Source organism: Panthera uncia, chromosome A2, assembly GCF_023721935.1.
Source record: "Panthera uncia isolate 11264 chromosome A2, Puncia_PCG_1.0, whole genome shotgun sequence".
NCBI lineage: Eukaryota > Metazoa > Chordata > Mammalia > Carnivora > Felidae > Panthera > Panthera uncia.
In genome coordinates, this window is record NC_064816.1 from 22170409 (window position 1) to 22194992 (window position 24584).

Below are 24584 nucleotides of genomic sequence, written 5' to 3' on the forward strand. Positions count from 1 at the left end.
TATGTGATCTAATTTGCATAATTCTAGACAGTATAATAAGGGGAATGCTTGATATTAGGACAGATGATCTCATTTTAACCAGCTAATTAGGAAAGAGATGAAATTCCCATTGACCACTAGCTATTGTCAGGTATATGATATTTAAACTGCACGGACTATTTCATATGTACTCTTCATTAGAACTGGATGAATAATGTTGGCAAAATGTTATAGGTAGATACTTAGTTTAACAACATTCCTTTGATGGGATTTCACATATTTGATATAAATGAGTTATCTAGTGTGGGAGGAATTGAGTCAAGTCTACGTAGATAAGCCTCTAGTTTGTCAGATCTGAGCAAAGGGAGTGTTTTATCTCGGCAGACATTTAGTACTTACTGATTAAACCAGTAGTTCTCAACCAGGGGCACTTCCCTCAAACCCATGGGGCAGTTGATTGCATGCAGAGACATTTTTGTCACAACTGGCTAAAGGGGGGTGCTACCAGCCTCTAGTGGGTCCAGGTCAGGAATGCTGCTATGTATCCTCTGAGGTTCATGACAGCCCCTCCAAACAACAAGGAATTATCTGGTCCAAAATGTCAGGAGGGGAGAGATTGAGAAATGACAGGCAAACGTCAACTTTTAGTGCTTTCTTTTTTTTTTTTTTTAATTTTTTTTTTCAACGTTTTTTATTTATTTTTGGGACAGACAGAGACAGAGCATGAACGGGGGAGGGGCAGAGAGAGAGGGAGACACAGAATCGGAAACAGGCTCCAGGCTCCGAGCCATCAGTCCAGAGCCTGACGCGGGGCTCGAACTCACGGACCGCGAGATCGTGACCTGGCTGAAGTCGGACGCTTAACCGACTGCGCCACCCAGGCGCCCCACAACTTTTAGTGCTTTCAAATTCACTGCTTTCCCTTCTTGGGCTCCTTTATAAATGATTTTGTTTTATTTTTTTATTGTGTAATTAAATTATTCAGTAAATGTGTATCTAGCATCTACTGTGTATGTTTTGCTGGGGATACAGCTGTGAACAGCCACCCTAGACATCACTGTGGAGTGTATTGAGGGACTGTTGGTTGATACGATAGGAGGGCACCGTCGGCATGCTGTACCCGGAGGCCGGGGGACAGCTGCCTGAGGAAGAATCCTTCCACCCAGATGACACAGCACTCCCTGAAGACACTGAGACAAACCAAGTTGCTGCCAATGGAGAGCTTCCATATGTGTAGGAGATATAGACCACAGACAAGTATTGCATGAATGGAGGGAAGGAGGGGGGAAGGAGCCAGGCAGACTGGTAGTGGTAAATGCTCTATAGAGAATAGACCAGGATAAAGAGATGAGGTGAGGCTGGCAGTGGCAAAGGCAGGGATGTGTGCCCATCTTCACACATGTACGTTTGGCTGTGTGGTAGGGGCAGTGCTTCTCCAGATCAGGGGGTAGGGTAGGTCAGGGAAGGACCAACATGAGCAGAGTCCTAAATGGTGAGATGCAGCCATCTGCAAAGATCTGTGGGCAGGGCGTTCCAGGCAGACAGAACAAACTTGTCCAGGAATCTTGAATGAGATCCCTCACACATGTTGTAGCCACGTTCCAGGTGGGTACTCTGAGACACAGACAAGCCTCTCAGGTTTCAGGGGTATTTGCTGGGATCTTAAAGCAGGACTGATGGGCAGGTGGGCAGATGACCCAGGGAGAGGTGGGGAACCCAAGGCAGGTCTTCATTCTAAATATTAGCTATAAGATAGGGTTTTTCTATGTGTTTGGCATTTGGTTCTCTCTCTCTCTCTCTCTCTCTCTCTCTCTCTGTCTCTTTCCTTTTTTAAGCTGACAAACAGGAGCAATGCAGGGGCAAAAAGAGGTCTAAGCCAGTATGACTGACAACGGCAAACCTCATAGAAATGGATTAATGATGTAGCTACTAATTATGCCATAGATCAAGTCTGCCACAGAGAACAGCTGCCCCGCATGCCACGGTAGCCAGGGATGGGGGCGCGGTAAGGACTTCTGCTCCAGGAATAAAAATAGCCCAGAAATTTGAGAAACTGGATCCCATGTGCTAACTCTCCAGGACACTCACTGCCAAGAGTCACCGTCCTTTTATAAACCTTATCAAAAGCTCCAACATGTCCTCCACCCAAAAATCAGCAGCAGAACTTTCGGATAACAGGTTCTCTCCCCTGCTTGTGTGTGTTCTGAACCAGCAAGCAAAGACCCTTCTTTTTGAGGTCATGGTGTGATTTGGGCATTAAAGCCAATGTGAACCGAGGGTTTGGCAGTGAGCCCAGGGCTGTTTCACCCCTCTTGTAAAATGAGGTTGACTGGTGCTTCAGCTGGATTTCTAACAGCCTAGTTTTTAAAGATGGGGATTTGTTTCATCATCACAGAAAAGGAAAGAACTGACTGATAATGGAGAATTACTTACACCCAGATGCTGTCTTGGGGGACCTCTGGGGTTCTTGTTGAGAGAAATAAATTTGCTTATAAATAAATACACGTACAGTGTTTGGCAAATGCCTCCAGTGAGTGCTCAATCATGAGTAGCTGCTAAACTGTCATTACTATTGCTTCTGTTGTTAGAATGATGGTTGGCTACACCCGCCACTACTCACTAGCCAGGGCTTATTGTCATGTGCTGTTCTCTGTGAGAACTTGCATAGGAAATACCATTACAGTATCTTGACATGTTTCACAAAACTTTGAAACTCATACTTTCATGTCCCCATGTACCCAGAGGTTGGCCAGCTGCAGCCCATGGGACCAAATCTAGGCTGCAGTCTGTTTTGTTTGGTTTTCTTATAGCTTCATTGAGATATATTTCACATACTGTAAAAACTCACCCACATAAAGTATACAGTCTATTGGATTTTAGTGTATTGACAGAGTTGTGCAACCATCGCCGCAATCTAATTTTAGAACAATTTCAACATCCCACAAAGAACCCCTTGTACACACACAGTCTCATTCTTGATATCTTATTCCCTACCCCAGCCACAGGATACCACAAATCTACTTTATGTCTCTATGGATTTGCCTTTTCTGGACTTTGCAGATAAATGGAATCACAACAGTACGTGGCCTTGTGTGATCAGCTACTTTTACTTAGCTTAAGTTTTCAAGGTCAATCCATATTGTAGCATGTGTCAATACTTTGGGGTTTTTTTTGTATTGCCAAATGATATTCTATTGTTTGTACATACACCATTTTATTTATCCATTCATCAGTTTATGGACATTTGGGCTCCCACCTTTTAGCTATTTATAATGTTGATATGAACACTCATGGACAGTGGACATGGACACGTTTTTGTGTTGATACATATTTCCGTTTGCCTTGTGTAGACACCTAAGAGTGGAATTTTGGCATCATATGGTAATTCTATGTTTGATATTTTGAAGAGCTATCAAGCTGTTTTCCAGAGTGGCTCCACCATTTTACGGTCTCACCAGCAACGTATGAGGGTTCCAATTTTTCCACATCTTGCTCAACACTTGCTATTGTCTGTCTTCTTTATTTTAGCCATCCTGGTGGGTGTGAAATGATTTGCATTTCCCTAATAACTAATTATGCTGAGCATCTTTTCATGTGCTACTTGAATTTGCTCATAAGAGAAATTTATTTTCAGATCCTTTGCCCATATTTAAGTTACATTATGTGTCTTTTTATTATTGAGATATGAGTTCCTTACATATTCTGGATATAAGTACTTTGTCTGATGTCTACCAGCTGTTTTTGTAAATGACATTTTATTGAAATACAGCCATGCCCTTATTGTCTATGGATACCTTTCTGCTAAAATGGCAGACCTCAGTAGTTGGATAGAGACCATATGGACTATAAAGCCAAGAATATTTAAAAAATTTTTAATGTGTATTTATTCATTTTTTGAGAGACAGAGTGTGAGTGGGGAAGGGGCAGAGAGAGGGAAACAGAGAATCCGAAACAGGTGCCAGGCTCTGAGCTCTCAGAACAGAGCCAGACACGGGGCTCGAACTCACAAACCATGAGATCATTACCTGAGCCGAAGTCAGACGCTTAACCAACCGAGCCACCCTTTTTTTTTTTTTTTAATGTGTATTTTAAAGCCAAGAATATTTAATACCTGGCTATTTATAGACAAAAGTTGCCAACTCTTGCTTTGGAAAAAAATATGTCACAATCTATTTTTTTTTTAAAAAAACATAAAACACTGATTTGTTCCTTCATTTATTTAACATCTTTTTATTTTATAAAAATGAAGTGGGTATTTAAATCAGAGGCTATGTAAGTAAATGTTGAAGACCGAGCTTCATGTATCAGAAGGTGCCCATCAGTTGTGCCTAATGTTTTTGTATATGTGGTTACACAGAAATCCCAATCAAAGATCCTAAGCTTTCTAAAAATATATGCTCTCATTGTCAGTCAAGACAGTGATTTACTTAATCTTCGCTCTAGTTTATAAACCTCTGAACAGTGTAATCAGCATAATGCTCGGTAGAGCATTGGAAATGCCCTCACATGCTTTGGTGGAAAACAGTTTATGGGATTTTTTCCCCCCCAGCATGGATCATGAGAGATTTGGGGATTTATTTAGTTGCCTTTATCCAGGAAAATCTCCTAGTGACCTTGTTGGGATCTTGATCTTATTTAAGACTAGAATATGTGACTCATGCTAAGTGAAGTGCCCACAGAGGAAAAGTGAGCTGACCTGAATCTCCCCTCCTGGAGGAGAAGGACGGACATCAGCAGAGTCTGCAGTAGGAGCATAAATGCTCTGCCAGTCAGTCTGAGGACTCTCTTACTCATGGAAAATGCTTTGGCTGGTTGGTGGTGGGAAAGGGGGACAATGCGGATCAGAGACTTGCACCCACCAAGAGCTCCTAGGTTCTATTCTGGATGAAAATTTCTGCATGAGACCAGGATAAGTGTCTAATTGTCATTCCTACTTTAAGAACAAATTATATGTGAACAGGGTGAGGCCGATGGGAGTGTATGATTGTCTTTAAACAAAAAAAGAAAATTTTGGAATGAAACCATAGTTTGTGGTCATTTTCCATGCTTTTGCTTCACTAGCCTACTCCTACCAACTTCCAGATTTGTGCTGATATAGTCAGGTTTTTAAGCCAAAATTATTTTTGTTATTGAATTATTTTGTGTCATGCATTTCTTGGTCTCTTATGCCATAGGATTTTTCCACATGTCCCCTCCTTCATTCTCTCCAGAACCCACCCCAGACAAGTTTCATCCGCAGTGAAGCACTTCTCAAGGTCACCTATAACCTCCACATTATGGAATCCAGCTACAAATATGTATTATCTAATAGTTTCCACGAGTCAGGGATCTGGGTGAAGCTTAACTGGGTCATCAGGCCCAGGGTCTCTCACAAAGGCTGCAGTCAAGGTACTGGCCCAGGGTCTTTCATGAGGGTGCAGCGAAAATGTTGTTGGGGCTGTGGTCTTATCTGAAGGCTCAGCAAACAGAGGAAATGCTTCTGCAGTCACTCATGAGAAGCTTAGCAGCTGGTTGTTGGTCAGCCACCATCCTGACATCCTCGCCATGTGACTGTCTCCACAGGCGTTGACTTTCCTCAGAACAAGCAGGAGAGAATGAGCACAATGGGAGCCAGAGTTTTTTTGTTACTTAGTCCTGGAAGTGATATTCTATGATGTGTACCTCATATTCTTTTTGCTAGAACAAGTCACTGTGTATTCCAGCCCACCCTCAAGGGGAGGCAGTTCAAAAAGGGCATGAGTACCTTCAAGAATCATCTGAAAAGCTGCCACAACCCACAGGGTCCTACATGATTGGACTCCTCGTTACCCTCTAACCTCAGCTCCTTCTGCCTCGACTTTTGTTCACTTGGCCACATTACCTTTACATTATTCTTCAAACACATTAAATGTGCTCATATGTCAGGGCCTTTGGACCTGTTGTGCCTTCTCCCTGGGACAGTTTCCCTCCAGATATCTTCACCACTGGTTCCATCTTCTCCTTCCGGTTTCTGCTCAACTATTTTCTGAGGGGATTTCGTGATCACCAAGTATAAAACAGAAACTCTTCCTCTCCCATATCCTCAGTACTCTGTGCCCGTCATACCTACTTCTCCACCACTTGATGTACATAGATTTTATGTCATTATCTTCTCCTTCTGGGAGATGTTAAGTTCCATGGGGCATATGCTTTATATCTCTTATTCCCACCTTCATCTCTGATACTTAGAAAATTGCCTGGCATGCAGAAGGTGCTTAGAAATTTATCAAATTATTTGACTTTGCATTGTTTTGTAACCATATTAACTAAACCAGACATACCCCTGACTTTAACTGATTTGGTGCTTATTGCTGGCACTTGAATGGCAGGACTCCACATTTTTCAGTTCTTCTCACATTTCTCCTCCCCCTTCCCCTTCCCCTTGTTTTTATAATTCATCCCTTGATCAATTAAAGTAGGTCTTGAGTCATTTTTCTTCAAAAACAATGCATGGATGGCATGCTCCCTAAACGGTTGCGTATCTGAGAATTGCAAGCTCAGTCTGGTTCCTTGTTAAGTGTCGTTTTTTTGTTTGGTTTCTAGACTTTGGAATATTTAATTTTTTCTTTAAATTTTGAAAATTTTACCAGAATCCGTTTGTTTCATTTATGTGTTTTTTCTCTAATTTATACTGATTGAGACTTTCATGTACCAGGCAATAAGCTAGACTAACTTTTAATATTTTTTTCCATTTATCTCTCTTATAGGAAGCCCTTCTCAATCTATATAATTGGAGTTTTTCTTTAGCTCAGGAAAGATGTCTTCTCAGATTTTCTTTCCTTCTGTTTGGCAGGTTCTAATCTGTTTATTGGGAAAACCAAGTATCCATATTTTAGTTCTTTACCATTTCTCCTTCATTTCTATCATCTTCTGTTGCTTTCATCCCTATTTTTTCTTTTGAATTCCAGGAGTGAATATGCCTGTAATAGTGGTCTATATCACTGATTCAATATGTCCTAATGTTTCTTCTGTACCTCTGATGGTGACTATGGAAGATTTTATTCATTTATTATTTACTATTATTAGCCATTATTATTTTATTATTTGTCATTATTTTATGATTGTTTGCAATTATTTACTCCTTCCTTTCTTTTTTTTAAAGTTTATTTATTTTGAGAGAGAGTACATATGTGCACACAGACAGGGGAGGGGCAGAGAGAGAGGGGGAGAGAAAGAATCCCAAGCAGGCTTCTGTCAGCAAGGAACCCGACATGGAGCTTGAACCCACAAACTGTGAAATCATGACCTGAGCTGAAATGAAGAGTCAGATGCTTAACCGACAGAGCCACCCAAGAGCCCCCCTCCTTCTTTTCTTATAAGGGGACTGAATATCCTTGCCTATTGCTAGGTCACTCCCTGTGCCATCCTACTGGACACTGTATGATTCTGTGCTCCTTAAGTCTGAACTTAGCCATATGACATCTTGTTGCCAATGGAATGTGAGTGGGTATAATGTACACCAAATCCAACCAGAAACTTTAAAAATTGTGCTAGGATATTTTTTGAAATAGATCTCTCATGCTTCTTCTGCATCTTGTGGGCAATGCTGCCTTTGTTCCTTTTTAAAAAATATCTTTCAGGAGGTTCTGTTTAGGTTTCTTTGTTAATTTTAATCACCATTAAAATATGGGATGTTTGCGGGATGCCTGGTTGGCTCAGTCAGTTGAGCATCCAACTTTGGCTCAGGTCATGATCTCACGGTTTGTGAGTTCAAGCCCTGCATCGAGCTCTATGCTGACAGCTTAGAGCCTGGAGTCTGCTTCAGATTCTGTGTCTCCCTCTCTCTCTTCCCCTTCTAGGCTCACACTCTGTCTCTCTCTCCCAAGAATGAATAAACATTTAAAAAAATTTTTTTTTAAATATGGGATGTTTGCTGATGGACAGAGTGAATGACTTCCCCTTAGGGGTCCCTTATTGTTGACTTCAAATCACACCTTGGAGACTAAGATAGAAGGCTAGTTGATAGGCACAGCCCCTAAATAAATGTCCAGTGTCTAGGTGTCCTCCATCTAGAGTGGCATTGCAGGACCAGTGAGAAACGCCATGTCCTACTGCCTGGTGATCTGTCTACTTAGGTAAACCAAAGTCATCTGTAGTTTTCATTCCTTGTAAGAAACAATAGATAAAAGCTGTAGCCCCTACATTGTGCTTATCTTATTGTACTCTCTTTATTTTATCATCCCATTATATGCTACACTGTTGAGATTCTTCATCTCTAGTGGAGGAAGACAGCAAGGTCTTAATGGCAGGTGTTGTAGGACTTAAATGTTCTCAGACATCTTATATGGGAGGAAGTGGTTTCCGTCTGGTTTGTGAAGTCCATGTCTCAGAGAAAGATACCAGAATAAGGATAGGTGGTACATAGACTGTCTTCCTTTGCATCCCTCTCATCTATCTGATGGGCCATATCTCTGCTTTGGATGTTGGGCATCCCTCCTGGAGGCTTGGATCTCATTGACCTGTATTCTCAGTTTCTAGATCCTCATAACTTTTTTTCATCTTTGTATTCATGAGTATTTCAATGGGCAACACTTCTTATTAGGCAGCGTCTAATTTCATCATTTTCTCAAGTAGCTGCGAGTGAGTGTGGCTGAATTTCTACATTCCCATTCTAAGAACATCTTTTCCAGCTCAGCAGAGTCATGGGTGATATAAGGATCTTCATTTTCCTCAGCCTTTTCATCTGATTTACTGGGTCTTGGTGAGACCAGAGTTCTGGCAGTGACACACTGGCTGGTGGATCCGTTTCTTTTCTCTGCCATATTTTAAGGTCAGTGCTAGCAGTGCCAGGAAAGCATCTCAACTGTGACTTCTTCAAACCAGTCACATCCCAGAAAGTGTCCAGATCCTGCATCCAAATTCCTACTCCACTACTTACTAATGGTGTGAACTTGAACAAATAATCCAAATCCAGTGATTTTGTTTCTTTATCTGTAATGTAGCAGTAAAATGTCCACATTTTTAAAGTTTATTTATTTTTGAGAGAGAGAGAGAGAGAGAGAGAGAGAGAGAGAGAGAGAGAAGTTACAGAGAGAGGGGGAAACAGAGGCTCCAAAGTAGGCTCTGCACTGAAAGAGAGCAGAGATCTCAATGCAGGGCTCAAACTCACGAACCATGAGATCATGACCTGAACCTAAGTCAGATGCTCAACTGACTGAGCCACCCAGGCGCCCCAAATGCCTACATGATGTTTTGGTCAATACGAGGCTTAGGGAAAATGAAAGCATTACACTTGGGAAACAACTGGCACAAATTGGGTGCTCAATAAAAGTTGAGTGCAGGACTATAATTAATATCATAATGCCGTAGTCTGTTATTGTGGTTCACACTGATATTTGATATCAGTTCATATTGATACTGTGGTTCACACAGAATGCATGAAGAATAATGGGGGTTTGGTCGTATAATCCATGTTAACCCCATGCTCCTGCACCTGCATTTGTCAAGCCAATAATTAATTATCTGTGTGACTTTGGAAAAGTCCCATTCCTTTTCCATGCTTCTAGTTCCCATTTGTAAACTAAGGACACAGAACTATATCAGGGTAGAAAACAGGTTTAATCTTTATTGTTAACTCTATGTAATCAGTACTGGGGACTGAAAATACAGATTTAAAAGGATTCTGAGGCAGTGGCTGGGCTCAGGAGATAAATTTTCCGTGATCTATTCTCAATGCCTAACATGGGTAGGGAGGCTGGTCACAGCTATCCCAAATTTGTCAGGTCTAAACTAAATGTTCTCTAGGGATTGTCTCAACTCCCAATCCTCTAGTTCCTTTTCTGGGTCTTCTTGATGGGCCTTTGTAATTGGTGACATCCTGATAATAAATGGATATTTACTATCAGTGGAGTGAAAAGTTAAGAATCTGAAAGGAGAGTGGTAGACAATGAAGCCACTTCTCCAAATGGAAATAGAGTTTCTTTGAGACTTCATTGCAATTAGAGCAATAAGAAAGGAAGAAAGAAAGAAAGAAAGAAAGAAAGAAAGAAAGAAAGAAAGCAAGCAAGCAAGCAAGCTTGCCTGGGATTCTCACTCTCCCTCTCCCTCTGCCCCTTCCCTGCTCATGAGCATGCACCCTCTCTTGATAGTTCCCTAAAGTTATGCATATAAACCACATCCCAGTGATGCCATGTAGGGTTTGGAACATCATTTGCTTGTAGGTTTCTGTCCATTAACAGTAGGTTTAACCAAACCAGAAAGAGTTATTTCCTGATTTCCAGTTAAAAGTTATAGGTTTCTAGCAGTCATATAATTATATTAATGTGTACTACACATAGATTATTTTAGAAATTGATTTATCTACTTCCTTTGATATTTAGGATCTAAGACAAGAGTGTCTTATTTCTGGGGTAACTTGGTTAACTCGGGTAATGGGACTGGACTTTTATGAATCTTCAGGAGGAAATCATGTGAATCACTTTTCAGTCTTGGAATTTTGTGAGGAAGAATAAAACACCCAGTTGTCCATTGGACAGTTTATCCATTGTAAGCACAACATTCTCCCTGCAAGTCAGGGGTATTTGCCTTAATTTTAAAAGCTGTTCAGGTATCAGTTTCCCACGAGGTCTTCTCTCTCTACAGTTTCTATTTGCAGGCAGGGTCTATTCTTTATACTTCCTTTTTATATGCCTCACTTCAGACAGCCATAGCATCCGTTGGGTCCTGCTATTGTAAATTTATGATCTCAGGCAAGACAAAAATCACCAGTCTGTAGTCATACTGTTCCACTCAGTATGATGAAAAACAATATTTTAGACGGTTTTCTCAGAATCCATCCATACCATGCATGAATTTTGTCCACAACGTGCCTTTATCAAGGCCCTATGATAGAAGGGCATTTGTATAGGGGGATTTATGAATATGACAGCAGCAATAAGCAGCTGAAAATAATCTATGAGGCGTTTTCAAATTACCCCTCATGAGCTGTAGTCATTGTGAAAGATAATTTGTGGTTCTCACAGAATACCCTGCAAATTGGGTCTTTCATCTGTGATGTTTTTTGTAGTTGAAACATTTCATTTCTCATATTAGCAAGTGATAACTCTGCATTTGTTAATCTAAACAATTTGATTTATATTTTTCTGTGCTGAGAGGCTGTTGACATTTCAGGGTAAGTAATTATTTTCATTGCCAACTGCTGTTTGTGGTGACTGTAGGCAAAAGATCAAAATCTGAATATACATAGGCATTGTTTTAATCATTTGCCTTAAAGACTATTCATAAAACAGGAATCTGTTTGCCTGAGTTATCGTCTGTACTTAGAAATCTAGTAGGACATGGGTGTTGATGAGTGAGGATTCTAGCCACATTCAGGGTTTTCTGCAGCGTATTGGAAGCTCTCTCATGTAACCACTGTGGGTGGGGGATCGGGGTTGACCTGCAGTGTCACCAAACCTCCGGCAGAACACTGTGCACTCGCGATCTTAAGTCACAGTGGTGAGAAGAAGCACGTGTTACTGGCCTGGGTACCACCCAGCTTTTGTAACACTTGTTGAAGTATCTCGGAGCTGGTTGCCAGGATTACATGACCGATGCTCACAAAAACACCTCTCACCGTGCCTGGTACCTAGTGCAAGCTCTGGAAAGGTTTGGTGAAATTGGGACAACATATGAAAAGATCTTCTAAATTTCCTTTCTTGTGTTGCCTTCTTGGCCAAGGACTTACAGCCCAGGACAAGGGCAAGAATGAGTTTTTTCACCTGGAAATAACCACTGTGTCCTTAGACTGGATGCTTAGCCTTGCCCACTGAAGTGCCTCCCAAGGCAGAGCAGAAAAGAGGCCCCAGGGCTTGGGATGGAGTTGTTAGAACAGCCAGCTTTCTCTGGGGTCTGTTTTTGATCTTAAAATCCATGATGAGTTTTCAATCTACTTTCAACATATCGAGGTTTATTTTAACATTCAGAAAAAAATTAACATCAAAGTTGATACGTCCCCCCCCCCACTCCCCCCAGAAAATCATTTAGCAAAATTGCTCCTCTAAGAAGATGGTCCATCTTTAGCTTGTGGTATGTGGGGCCCACACTAGTTGTGAGTCTCTGTGGGCAGGTGTAGATGGCCTCTGTGATGATTAGGGGTGCATAGGTGTGTGTCCTGCAGGGTGGGCTGTGGTAGGTTCATCCGTATTTCCCTTGGCCTCTTTATACTATTGGCCAAGGCTCTGGCTGCATCAGACAGGGAGAAAATAACTCCTGCCTGTGTGGACCTCCCATTCACATTCCAGGTAGGGAATGGACTACTAATTTAGGATCCAAACTGAGTTTTACATGGCCTGAAGGAGTGAATGTAGAGCCAGTGCCCTGAATGGCAAATGTGTTTTATCCTTTGAACCAATTCCAATTGATTAGTTCTGGTTGCCTACAGTGCTGTCTTAAGAAGGCATCTGTGTTGCATCAAGGCTCAGCTGGGAGGAGTGCTGGGATTGATTAGCGATGTCTGTCAAGGCCTCTGGAGGGACAGCTGACCCTATATTTGCCATTCTCTGCTTTTGACATGTCCTTAACTCCTCTCTGTAAAATGATTTTAATACTAACAGGTGACTCTAAGTGTGAGATACGGATTCATGAGAGAGAGCAGGTAGATGACATTTTAAGAAAACCTAACATGAGAAAATGCAAATTTACAAAATACATAAATCTGGAGCCAATTATTGCCATTACAGAAAGATTCCATGAAAGGTTCCTTTAAATAGCGAGCTCCCCTACTGCATTAAAATGATGATTTAATTTACAAAAATTCACTTTGCATGCAACTCTTCAGGACTGTGTCCATGGAGTAAAGCAGGCCACACCTGATTTTTTTAAACCTAGGCCCAAACAATATTCAGGATGGCTGCTGCCACCTAACTTGAGTCTCTTGATGATTTCCACTCTCCCCAGACTTCCTTCCTACTTCCTACCCCAGAGTGTTGAGTAGACAATCTGGGTGGTGGTCAACAGCTGCTGGCTTCCACCCTGCCACGGCTGCATTTCATTAGTGGGTAAACTGATTGCTCCGAGTATGTTTATGTGTGGGTGTGGTTGTACAAGTCTGTGCACTCGGTGCACTATGTATGTAGATACAGATACACACAAGCCATTATCTTGCTCTCAGCCCACCCTAAATTTGTTCCTGCTGTAAGAGTTATAAATGGAAGGTTCCAATCGCCTGGTGGATACAGCCTTCTGGTAACATGTGCCCTGGATTCCAGCTCCCCATCCTCTTAGTGTTTGTTTATATGTTATTTACCCTTGCATCAGAAAACTTCCCCAGACCCTGAGCCTGAGTCCCATTATCCAGACATGGAACCCTCCTCTTCCTCTGTGGCCTCGAAAGCCCCAAATGGTTTTCTGATTTAGAAAATTAAATATAATCTGACTCTTGTGGCAAGCTATGCAATTCCCAACCAACAGACTCTCCCATTAAATATATAACATGCAGAACATCTAAAAGTATCACTGATCTCACATGAATTTGAATTATAGAGGCATTCAGTGCCCCTCGGGTAAGATAGCCAGCTTCTTCCCAGGCACTCAAAATTGGGCAGTTTTCCAGTGGACCATAAAGCTCCCGGGAATGAGGACTAGTGCGTGTGTTTGAATTTCTGATGCTCTTTAAAGCCACGTAAGTCAGGGAAGAGTACCTGAGAGGTAGATCTTCCCTTTCGCAGGGTACGGCCTTCCCCCACACAGAGTAACTGCAGTAACTTCTCAGACGCAGAGCACAAGTATTGTCTCTGTTTCAACATGGTATTTTTTAAATCTCAACATAATTTTTCCCTGGGGATGTTTTTTGTTTTCCTTTTGAAAAAAGCAAAATGAGACCGTCACAGTGAACGCATCAGCCCGACTCCACACTCTCTTCTGGCCTAACGTGATTCTTCCTCTTTGAGGTGGAGGCTTTCAGGCTTGTGCGAGGTCATGCGGCCCTTTCCCTTCCATCTTCACAGGCTCGTCCGTCTGAGCCAAGCGCCCCCCATTGTACTGCGCTGTGACAGCCGCATAGGTACAGCCGTAGATGGCGGCCGCCAGCATCATGAGACACACGATCCCACACACAACCCCGGTGATGACGACGGTGGCCACCGCGTGACGCAGGTTAACCGGCCTCGGCTTGGGTTTGAGCTCACATTCCGAGTGGTCTCGCTGCCCCGTGCTGGGGCTCTCAGGAGACCCGGGGCCCGGCCGGTGGGCAGAACCCAGCTGCTGCACCCCCCATGTCCCCACACCCAGAGAAGGGAAAGGGCAGGGCTGGTACATCTCATGAGGGATCTTCAGGAGGTCCTTCCCCTTCCAGGTGTCGGGTGACACACAGGTGACACTGTCTGTTATTCCTCCTTTAAAAAACAAAAGCAAAGGCTGACAACAGAGTCTGGTAGGACTGAATTCCAAAATCCTCAGCCTGCAAAAGCTTAGGCAGATATGATTTATAAAGCACCTTTTTCCCCATCTTTGGAGTCAAAGGACTTTATGACTTTAGGATTTCTAAGTTGGCTAAATGCTAGAAACGTTACACACTAAATGGGCAATTATGTATGACCAAGAATTCGTTAGAATCCAAGTCACTGCTACCTGATAAATGCTGAGGGAAAAGCCCTGTAGAAGCTGACAAGAAGGGGAACTGGAGGCCAACCTGAGGCACAATATGCCTGCCACTCATCACCACCACCCCCCAAAGAACCCCGCCCCACGAGACAGGTACTGTACCAAATTCCCACCAGAAATCTGAAACAACAGGTAAATGAAATAAATGTCCTTTGCTGTGATGTTATGTGTTAATTACAAAGACCCCATGTGTCTACCACCTGTCTTCAGTGATGCCAAAAGGGAAGGTCAATGGCCTTTTGAGTGTTTGTGTGTCTTTGACAGTAATATTAGTTTAATTCATGGGATTAAGTACAATTAATGTGTCTCCTCGGGCCTTGGAACATTCAGTAATTTGAGTACCGAACTTTCCAGCGCGTTATTAGAGCCAGTTTCCATTCTCTGTAAGGTGATTGATTTCCTCAGGTATGTAGACTAGTGTTGTTCAGGGGTGGGGGGTGGATTTGGGTGCCCAGTAATTGTTTTCTAGAAAGAGCACTGAGCTAACAGATTTCATTCTGGCCACATATGACCACTGATTTACTGTTTGACCTCTGGCAAATTGATTTCTCTGGTTAGATCTTTTGCCATTAAAACACCGTATTTGTATCTGATTCGATAGTTTACAAAGTGCTGCTAGAGAAGTCCTCACAACTGTGCTCTAATGGGTAATTCTTGTCCAAGGTCACCCAGGCCATAAGTGGGTGGATCAGCACTCAAACCCTGCCCTTCCTCTTGATCCCAGTTTTCCCACTGCACTCACAGCCTCTCTCCACCTCCTCCTCCCTTTTCTCCCTCTCCTCTGGAGCCTCCTGAGGTCAGTGGAGTAAACACAATGACCTTCAGTTAGGCCCTTTGACCAGTCAGAACTTGGCTTGCATGACCTCAGCTCCCCCAGCTTAGCTCCCCCAGCTGCCATGAACTCCTCCCCCAGGATGGCTGTGAAGCCTGGCACCACTCTTGGCCAAGTTAGGTTCTTTGTACACACCACAGGTGGATTATGGAATTATGCAAGAAAAATCACATGCAGGAGATGGTCACTTCAATGTAATTATAACCTGTTGCACAGCTTCCGTCCACTGTCTGGGTCTCATAAGCAGAGTCCTACAAGGCCCTGTGAGTAGATGGGGCCATTTTGTAGTGCAAGCATTATCATGGCCCAGGTCACACTGGGATTAGTGGCTATGGCAAAATTCAACCCATACTTTTTGGTCACCACTGCTTGAAACTGAATGGCCTATGACTAGTGTCTCTTAGGTCCCTCCTGGCTTCTTCAGTAATCCCCTGAGGCAAGAGCCCCAACTCTAGAGCAAAAAGGTATCAGAAGTATTTCTTCCTTTCCTGAGCTCATATGCAGGAGGCAAGAGGTACAGGGTGGTTGCTCCTGATGAACCCTGGGTGTCCTTAGGCTATGCTGAGACTATAGATCCCTGCCTCATGGACCATTTCATGCCTCTGCCCAGCAACTTGTTATAAGACAGAAGGCCACAGAAACTGAAATGAAGTCTAAGAAGAAGTAATGACATTTAAACTGGCCAAAGAACACTGAGACGCCCCCCAGGGAAAGAAAGGCTGCCAGCCATGGGACCAGCAATTCTACCAGCTGACCCATTCTTAGACTGGGGTGGTCCACCCCATCACTCCAGGCTTACACAGTATCTTCTCCAGTTTAAAGCTTCCTTATGATCAATATTAGGGTGGGACTCATGGCCTTGGGACCCAGAGTGCTGAGGAAATACACAGGCTGGAGCCAGGGACATCCTGGAAGTCAGAGGCTATGGCTGCCAAGAGCTCCCTGGCCACCTGTGCATCTGTGTCCTTGGGATTCACCTCCCAGCCTTCCACTACCATCTCCTCAGCCATGACCCCAAAAGGCAAATCTGCTGATGACAGCTTGAGCGTCATCAAGGGAAAGGCCCCCTCCCTTCTAGATTCATAGCAGCTGATAATGCAAGAAGCTGCAGCTTGCCGAGCCCTCATTATCCCCTATCTGGCCACCGGTAACTCTTAACCAGTGTCTTGGAAGAAATTGGATTCAGATTTTGAGTCTGTGACTTAGCTGTGCCACCATAAGCAAGTACTTGGTCATTCTTTGCCTCTGCTTGCTCATCTGGAAAGTGGGAGGGGAGGGTAATGGTGAAATTCATCTCACAAGATCACTCTGAGGTTCAGTTGGGTGAAGTATGTCAAGTATTTAACACAATACCTAACTGTAAATGTTACAGTTAGCTATTGACAAGAAGATGATTTGAATACTCTTGAATGGAGAGAGAGGAATACAGATTACAAAATCTATGTGCCTCCTTTTGTGAAGGAGATGTTTAGTAGGTATTCATGAAAGCACATTTTTTGGCTCTTGAGCCCACAGGAAGGCAAAATTTCCCCGCCCATTGTAGTCAGGTTGGGGACTTAGTTCTGGCCCATGGAAATAATGAATGCCACTTTCAGGCCACAAAACCACCTGCTTAATCCTCCATGTGATCTATTCCCACTTGATGGTGACCTTAGAGGCCACGTGGTAAAGTGGCACCATCAGAATCTGGAAGGGGCTTATGTCCATGAATGACTGCATGGGACCCAGCCCCACCTCGCCCCTTGGTTCTAACGAGAGTAAGCAACAGACTTTAATTGTGCTCATCACTGATACGGGTGTCATATCCACCAGCCTGTCCTAATACTGTTAGTGTTTGTATTTATTTATGTAGCCTTTAAAAAATAAGGTCTTGACCAATATCTGTTTTGCCTTATTCAGTATCTATTGTTCATGATGCAATCTGAGAATCAGAATGTGCTCCAGGAACTTTCTGGCTTAACTCTGTCAGCTTCCACCTGGTGATGCTGAGAGGTTGGGAGGGACATTAATGTGCCCAGAGGTCAAAGTTTGTGAGTTTGTGGCAGAGTAGGGGAGCTTTCTTCTAGCCCATGCTGCTTCTAGTATCCTGGACCTGGCAACTATCTTTTGTCAAGAAATGTTCTTTGATGAAAACTTTCTTTCTGTGATGGTTTAGTGTATGCTTAGAATTTAGTCAGAACACAATTGCTAAAGCCACTTTGCCTCTAGGTGTGAAAAGTTTTAATTGCAGCCTTTTATTAGAATGACTTTTGCCACATTGCATGCCCCCTGTTGTAGGTCAACTTGAAGATTATTTGGCTAGTGATAGGCTATTTGCTGTTATATTGTTGAGAGGGATTCTTAGTTCAGTATCAGTATTGTATGTCTGAACTCCTATTGTGTTCTATCCCCCTTCCCTCTATGTGACAGCTACAACCATCCAGACTTTTCTGATCCCCTAATTCATGTCTATAGCTCTGATAGCTTCCTGAGTTAGAGGCTCAAACATACAGCCACCAACTCAACAGCACCCACAATATATATGGGTATATATTGGATATATAATGGGCATCCTGAACTTGACTCGCCCCAAATTCAACTCTCGATTTATGGTCTCCCCCATATACTAGCCCACTTGCCAAAGAAGGCAGCATCAAGACCTGCACTGCAACCTGTTCTAACTCAATGCTAGCCTATAATCAATGGGAAGTGGAGGTCTGTCCCTTATCAGCCCCTGGCGTCACTATTTATGTGGTCAATCTTACAGGACAATACAAATTGATTTTCCCATAATAAACTCTCTTTTCTTCATTTCCCATTCCAGTCCATTTGCAATTTCTATCTGTTCAGTATTCCAAGTATCTCCCAAAGTTGGTCATTTCTCATAACACTGGTCTGAGCTACCATCTTCTTTTCCCTGGGTGACTGAAATCAGTTTCTCCCCTAATCCCCTTGCTGCTGCTTCTGCAGCCTGTTGTCTGTTCTCCCTAGAGTCACCAGAGTCACCTTTTGACATGTAATTAGATATTGTTCCCTTGACTAGAATTCTTTAAGGGATTTCCATTTCATCTAAAATAAAATCCAAATGACTCAGCCCGCTCTGCACATTCCTACCTGACCTGGCCCCTGAGTACTTGTGTTGCCTCATCTCTCTGCTCTCTCAGCCCCTTCCTCTGTTCTAGCCACTTTTTGTCCCTCTTTTGTCTCTCAGTCAAGCCAAGCTTACTCCCCTGTCAGACCTTTTGCACTTTCTATCCTTTTTCCCAATTATCTCATGGCTCATTTCTCCTCCTTGTTCAGGTTCTGCTCACCCATGTCACCTCCTTGGAGAGGTCTTTCCTGTCCTTCCTGTCTGCAGTGGGACCCCCATCCTATCACTGTCTCTCCCCTCACCCTGCCTCATTGTTTTCCCAGTGCCAAGTGCTGTCTGAACTTAGATATTTATTGGCCATCTTATTTAACATCTGTTTCTGTTATCAGCTTGTAACCTCCATGATAGTAGAGATTTTCTTGTTCACATTTTCTCATTGCCTAGAAAAGTGCCTGGCACATAAGTGGCACTCAAGTATAGGAATGAAGGAATGAATGAATGAATGATGCTTGAAGGTTAAGAGGAAAGAAGCATTGTGCTATAGAGGAAAGAATGTATGGCCAAGACCCAACAGTCATTCATGCTATTCTTATCTGTGCTTCTACTCCGTCATTTTGGAGAAGTCACTGATCATCTCTGGGCCTCCATTTCCCATTGATTATAGGCTAGCATTGAGTTAGAAGGGATTGGAAAACTTTTCTATAAAGAGCCAAATAGTTAATATTTTAAGCTTTGCCAAATAGTCTCTGTCACAACTATTCAGCTTTGCCTTTATAGTGCAAAACAGCTAAGGACATGATAAATCAGCCTGGATGTCTCCCAATAAATATTTACGAAAACAGGAGTGGGGCTGGATTTTGCCCTTGGGCTGTAGTTTGGTGACCCTCTGGGTGATTTCCAGAGCCCCCATCTTTAATATTTTAGATTCTTTTTCCTTGATTTTATCATCTGGTGAAGAAATAGTAAACAACTTTAGAGAGGGGTCCCTATTGCATCCAATTTCAATAACAGTGGTATTTGCTAAAGCAGAAGGGATAATCTTAGGGAAGATTTGTAGCTATCAAATTGGTAGATGCATACACAGGGGGAAATTCCCAAGGAGAGACCAGGCTGGATCACACTTGAAAATTAGAGTTTGGTGCCACTTTGGAGCTGAGCAGTTATTGAGGGGGTGATTGAATTTCCCTCCTTCTTAGGGGCCTGCAGCTCTCAGATAAGTAATGTTGTTAATCAAAAAGTGGAAAGTTGTCTCCGTGAATCATGTTTGTAGATGCATTTAAATCCTGAATTTAAACAGTCTCTAATGACTCACTGCCTCTCTTGCCATACCATGAAATGACATCAGTGTGAAAAAGCTTACACTGGCCCCTCACACACTCCTCGATGTTCCTTCTAATGCAGACAACAGATGAGGTTCATCCTAAGCCAGTAACACACAGATGAGAGGTTCCAGATAGACGTTACTGACCTTTATAGATAAATTTCTCCAGCCAGAGTTTAAGACTGAGCAGGTGGCAATTGCATTTCCAGAGGTTGTCCTTGAGAAATAAAAGCCTCACGTTGGGCATGGATTCTAGGAGCTCTCGATCAAGCTGCTGAAGCTGGTTTTGTTGAATTGCAAATACCGTCAGGTTCTCCCAAGGCTTACCCAGGGATATGGGAAGGTGGCTTATGTTGTTTGATGACAAATCAAGCTCCCGCAGCTGTGGGAGGGAATGGAAAAGTCTGCTTTCCAGAGAATGCAGGGAGTTCTGGGTTAGGTTTAAGACCTGCAAGTGCTGAAGTCCATGGAAGACTCCAGGGGCCAGATCTGAAAGGGAATTGTTGTACAAGTTCAGGGTCCTGAGGTGTGGCACCGACCTGAATGCAAAAGCAGGGAGCTGGTGTATCTGGTTATCTTGCAAGTGCAGCGTTAGGGTCTGAGGAGGCAAATCGGGAGGGATTTCAGCCAGACCCTGCCGGCTGCAGTCTACAGACAGTGAGGGTGAGTGACAGCGGCACCTCGTGGGGCAGCCACACACCACCCGGAGCAGGAAGATTACACTGGAAAGCAGAAGCAGTTCACCTGCAAGCAACAAAAAGAAATTGAGATCAGAACCAATCTGCAAGTGATGTCAGTGTTTGTCCCCCCTTTGAAATCACAAGGACGGTGACTCGGAGCCAGCTAACATCTACAACCTGTACGAGACATTCTGTCACTCCCCATACTTAGGAAAGTCGGGCTGGGCTGGGTTCCTCCCCAGCGTGGTCAGCTGTTGCACACCCTGTGTTAACTATGGTCAGAGGCCTCGGGAAAAATACTTTCTTGGTGGCTCAGTAATAGGGAGATGGAAGGCTGTCAAATAGAAAGGTGAAAAAAGTCTTGGGGGGCACATGCCTGTTGTAGGGTGCAGCAGAATTATATGAGGACAGAAGTTTAGAAAAATAGCAGGTCAGTCAGATATTCATATTTCCAAAAGGTATGCTCCAGATCGGTGCCATCCAATGGAACTTTCTGTGGTGATGGAAATGCTCTGTATTTGCTGTCTAGTATGGTGGTTGTTAGCTGCATGTGGCTACTAAGCTCTTGTGGCTACTGCAACCAAGGAACTGAATTTTTATTTGTATTTAATTTTAACTAATTTAAATTTATTAAAAAAATTTTTTTACATTTATTCATTTTTGAGAAAAAGAGACAGAGCATGAACAGGGGAGGGCCAGAGAGAGAGAGAGAGAGAGAATCCAAAGCAGGCTCCAGGCTCCAAGCTGTGAGCACAGAGCCCGGCGCAGGGCTGGAACTTAGAAACCGTGAGATCATGACCTGAGCTGCAGTTGGATGCTTAACCAACTGAGCCACACAGGCGCCCCATTAGTTAATTTAAATTTAAATAGCCACATGGTGGCAGTGGTTACCATATTGGATAGGGTAGGTTTACAGTATTCCTATATATTGATGTCGTGTTTGCAGGTATAATTCCATGAATGATTATCATGTCTACTTTTTATTCAAGAGATTTTAAAAATACAGAAAAGCATGTAACAAACACCCATATTCCTATAACAAAGTTCTGTCAATCATTCATAGTTTGTTATATTTTTCACCTCTTTTTTCTTTTAACTTAAAGAAACAAAGCATTACTGAAATCCCTTTGATTAGCACCCAAGTGATGTTTTCCAGCATGAACCCTCCTCACCCCTACCATCACCAATATATCCCTCTAGGCCTTTAACAAACAATACTTCATAACAACAACAATAGCAAACAGTCATGTATCCCATGTTTTGAGCCAGGCACCATTATAAGTGCATTATATATATAATCTTATACATTTAATCCTCATGACCTTGTAAATCTGGTTTCATTATTATCCCCATTATAAAGGTGAGGAAACTGAGGCACAGAGAAGCTAAATCATTTGTCCAAGGTCACGTAGACAATGAGTAGCAGAATCGTGATTTGAACCCAGTCTGCTTCCAGAGTCTGCCAGGATCCTTATCTGCTATGTTTTACCACCTGTAAAACTTTTATACGCCCCCCCACACACACGCTACATGATGTTTTATATAGTGTGTTTTAAGACTACATAAATATAGTCCTTGGCACATCTCATTCTGCAATTTACTCTGTTCACTCAAAGCTGACCTATCCATGCAGATATCTAGAGAGTTTGTTCATTCCTTTTAAGTGCTATAGACAATTCCGTGGTGACACCATGCCAGATTTAATATTTAGCCATTCCCTTACTGGTGGGCATTTGAGTTTCTGCTGCTTGCCTTCACTACAGATGATGCTGCAGAGAGCGGCCTTGCACGGGACAACCTGACCATGCAGAAATTACAAAGAGGGTCTCTGGAATCAACAGGAGCTTCCTCAGAAAGTTCAGAGAGGATGCTGGATTGACATTTTTTTAGATACTGCTAGATCATTGTCCAGAGTAGCTATAATTCTTCCTGTTTTGTTCCAGAGATTTGAATTTCAAAATATGGCAAGGACATTTTGTTAAATTGGCAGAGGAATTCACAAGGCCACACAATAATATTTAAAACTCAAGATGTTTTCTACGTATAGAGAGAGCTCTTAGAAGAGGTCGTTTGTTTGTTTGCTTTGGGCCTTGAGTAGGGAAATAGACAATGTGGCTGTCCAATGCACTGGGCCTCTGAATTCTCTACTGATATGAACAGTGCCTAGGGCAACAGGGAAGATATGTGGAGAGTCTTCTGAAAATTCTGCTTCATTTAGTTTAGCTCAAGGGATATAGAACATCAGAGTCCCCTTCCCTGTTCCAAAATATAAAAGAGCAAAATCCTTGTTTCCCTTTCTGTAATTTTGCAAATAATCTAAATGACTCTTTTCAAAGCCAGCACATCTTCCTGGGAGAGGGCTATGGGGCTCAGGCATCAATTAGTTGCACAAAATCTAATCTGAAGCCAGAGAACAGGTTTTCCACAGAGTCCACTAATCTATTAATGAAAGCCTTGTCCTTCTGAGCTTGTATCCAGCTTGTTCCTTCTTCCTTAGGTCCCATTCCCCCACCTGCCCAAGGGGATGATATGTGAACTCCAACTTGAAGCGCTGTATTTTCTATGAAATGGCCTGCAGCATGCCGACTGCATATCCAACGATAGCTGAGCACATTTGTCCCCACACCCTTCTTTGGACCCAATGTGGCACAAATATACATTCCCCACTAGAGACATTTTCTCAATCTGTTTGGTCTTTAGGGAAATACAACCTGGAAGTAGGCTTCCCACAGATACCTTGCAGAAGGGACCCCTTTCCTCTCATGGACAGAGAACTTTTCTAAAGCAGGAGGGGATACATCATGGCTCACCTTTCATGACTGAATCTCCGCAAGCTTCCTTGCTGAACCCGTGGCCCACCTCTATTAATCTGCAGATCAACAAACCGAGGGCATGGCAAACCCAGAGCCCAGCTTGTCATTCACTTTTTCTGAATCCCGCTTGTGCTTTATCTTCAATGCAGCAAAGGGTTGTGGCTTCCAGGAGACTGCTTATTGAAGCAATGCTTCCACCGTCTCCATCTGGCTGGGATTGTTTTCCATAAGAGGATCTTTTGATTGGGCCCCTCTTCTTTCTTAAAGTGTCGGCCTCCCCAAGATCACCCTTGCTTTTCCCATTCAGATGGCGAGCCCCAGAGAGAATGTTTGTCAAACCTCAGTGAACAGCTGTAGCATTCAAACATGACCTCGATGGCTCAGCCTTTTTGATTATTTAATCTGCTTGAAGTCCAGGGCACTGAAATAAAACTGCCTTCTTAATCCGGTGGTGGCTTCTGAATTCTGTTGACTTATTAACCATGCTGTGTCAACCCCCGTCGGGTTGGGGGACGCTCGCCGTGGCTCCTCGATCTGGGGGTCTAGCAACAGAGCCAGCAGAGTGTGTAATATGAGGACAAATTGGCCTGCTGGAGGCTGACACAGTCTCCACAGTGCACTCGTTTCGTCTTATTCAGCCAACATCCGTAGGGATTAGCTTGTGTTGACAGGGTCTTGATGCTCTGAAATTCATAGTCATGGCTTCCTTTAGTGGACATCACAGTCTCTTCTCACTGGTGCCACAAATACTTCTCAGCTGCTCCTTTGCTTTCTCCCCCCGAACTGACCTTTCGGTTCGCCTGACTTTGGAAATACTTCTCAGTCTTTCATCATTTCCCTGATGCTGAGGTTCTGGCCCTTCCCTCATTTTTCACGTCTGAAACAATAAAGCTGCCCCATGAGCACCAGGTGTCCATGAACTGTGGCTGTTCCCTAGTTGAAGCTGCTGGGAGCTTTCCCACTGGGGACTGGAACGTTCTTTGAATGTGCAAATCCCCCCGTCATTTGCTGAGGTGGGGTTTCAGTGTCTGAGGCTTCTCCTCAGCGAGGCCAAAATGCTCCCACGCCCAAGGCGACTGCAAGGAAGGTGAAAACCGTGCTTTTACTGATGTAGCATGAAGTGGCAGTGTAATAGAGCAGTTGAGTGTGGGATTGGGAATTAGATGGGTCTGGATTTGGATTCAGCTTCACCATTCACCAGCCCGATGTCTCTGGGCGAGTGAGTCTCCCTCTGGGATCCTAATAGCCTCATCTTTAACACAGGGATAGTGATATTTTTGGCTTCACAAGA

At 43.2% G+C, this 24584-nt stretch overlaps 2 protein-coding genes across 3 annotated transcripts in view; one reads left to right on the plus strand and one right to left on the minus strand.

Moving 5' to 3' along the window:
• The window catches only part of CACNA2D3 (calcium voltage-gated channel auxiliary subunit alpha2delta 3), an 895877-nt gene that overhangs the window by 709065 nt on the left and 162228 nt on the right, over positions 1 to 24584 (plus strand). The gene's annotated exons all lie outside the window — the stretch shown is intronic.
• LRTM1 (leucine rich repeats and transmembrane domains 1) lies at positions 6712 to 24087 on the minus strand. Its single transcript, XM_049640723.1, has 3 exons — positions 23291 to 24087; positions 19948 to 20544; positions 6712 to 14309 (listed from the first exon to the last, which is right to left on the minus strand). The coding sequence occupies exons 1-3, from the start codon at positions 23295 to 23297 to the stop codon at positions 13876 to 13878; spliced, it is 1038 nt and encodes a 345-aa protein (XP_049496680.1). The 5' UTR covers positions 23298 to 24087; the 3' UTR covers positions 6712 to 13875.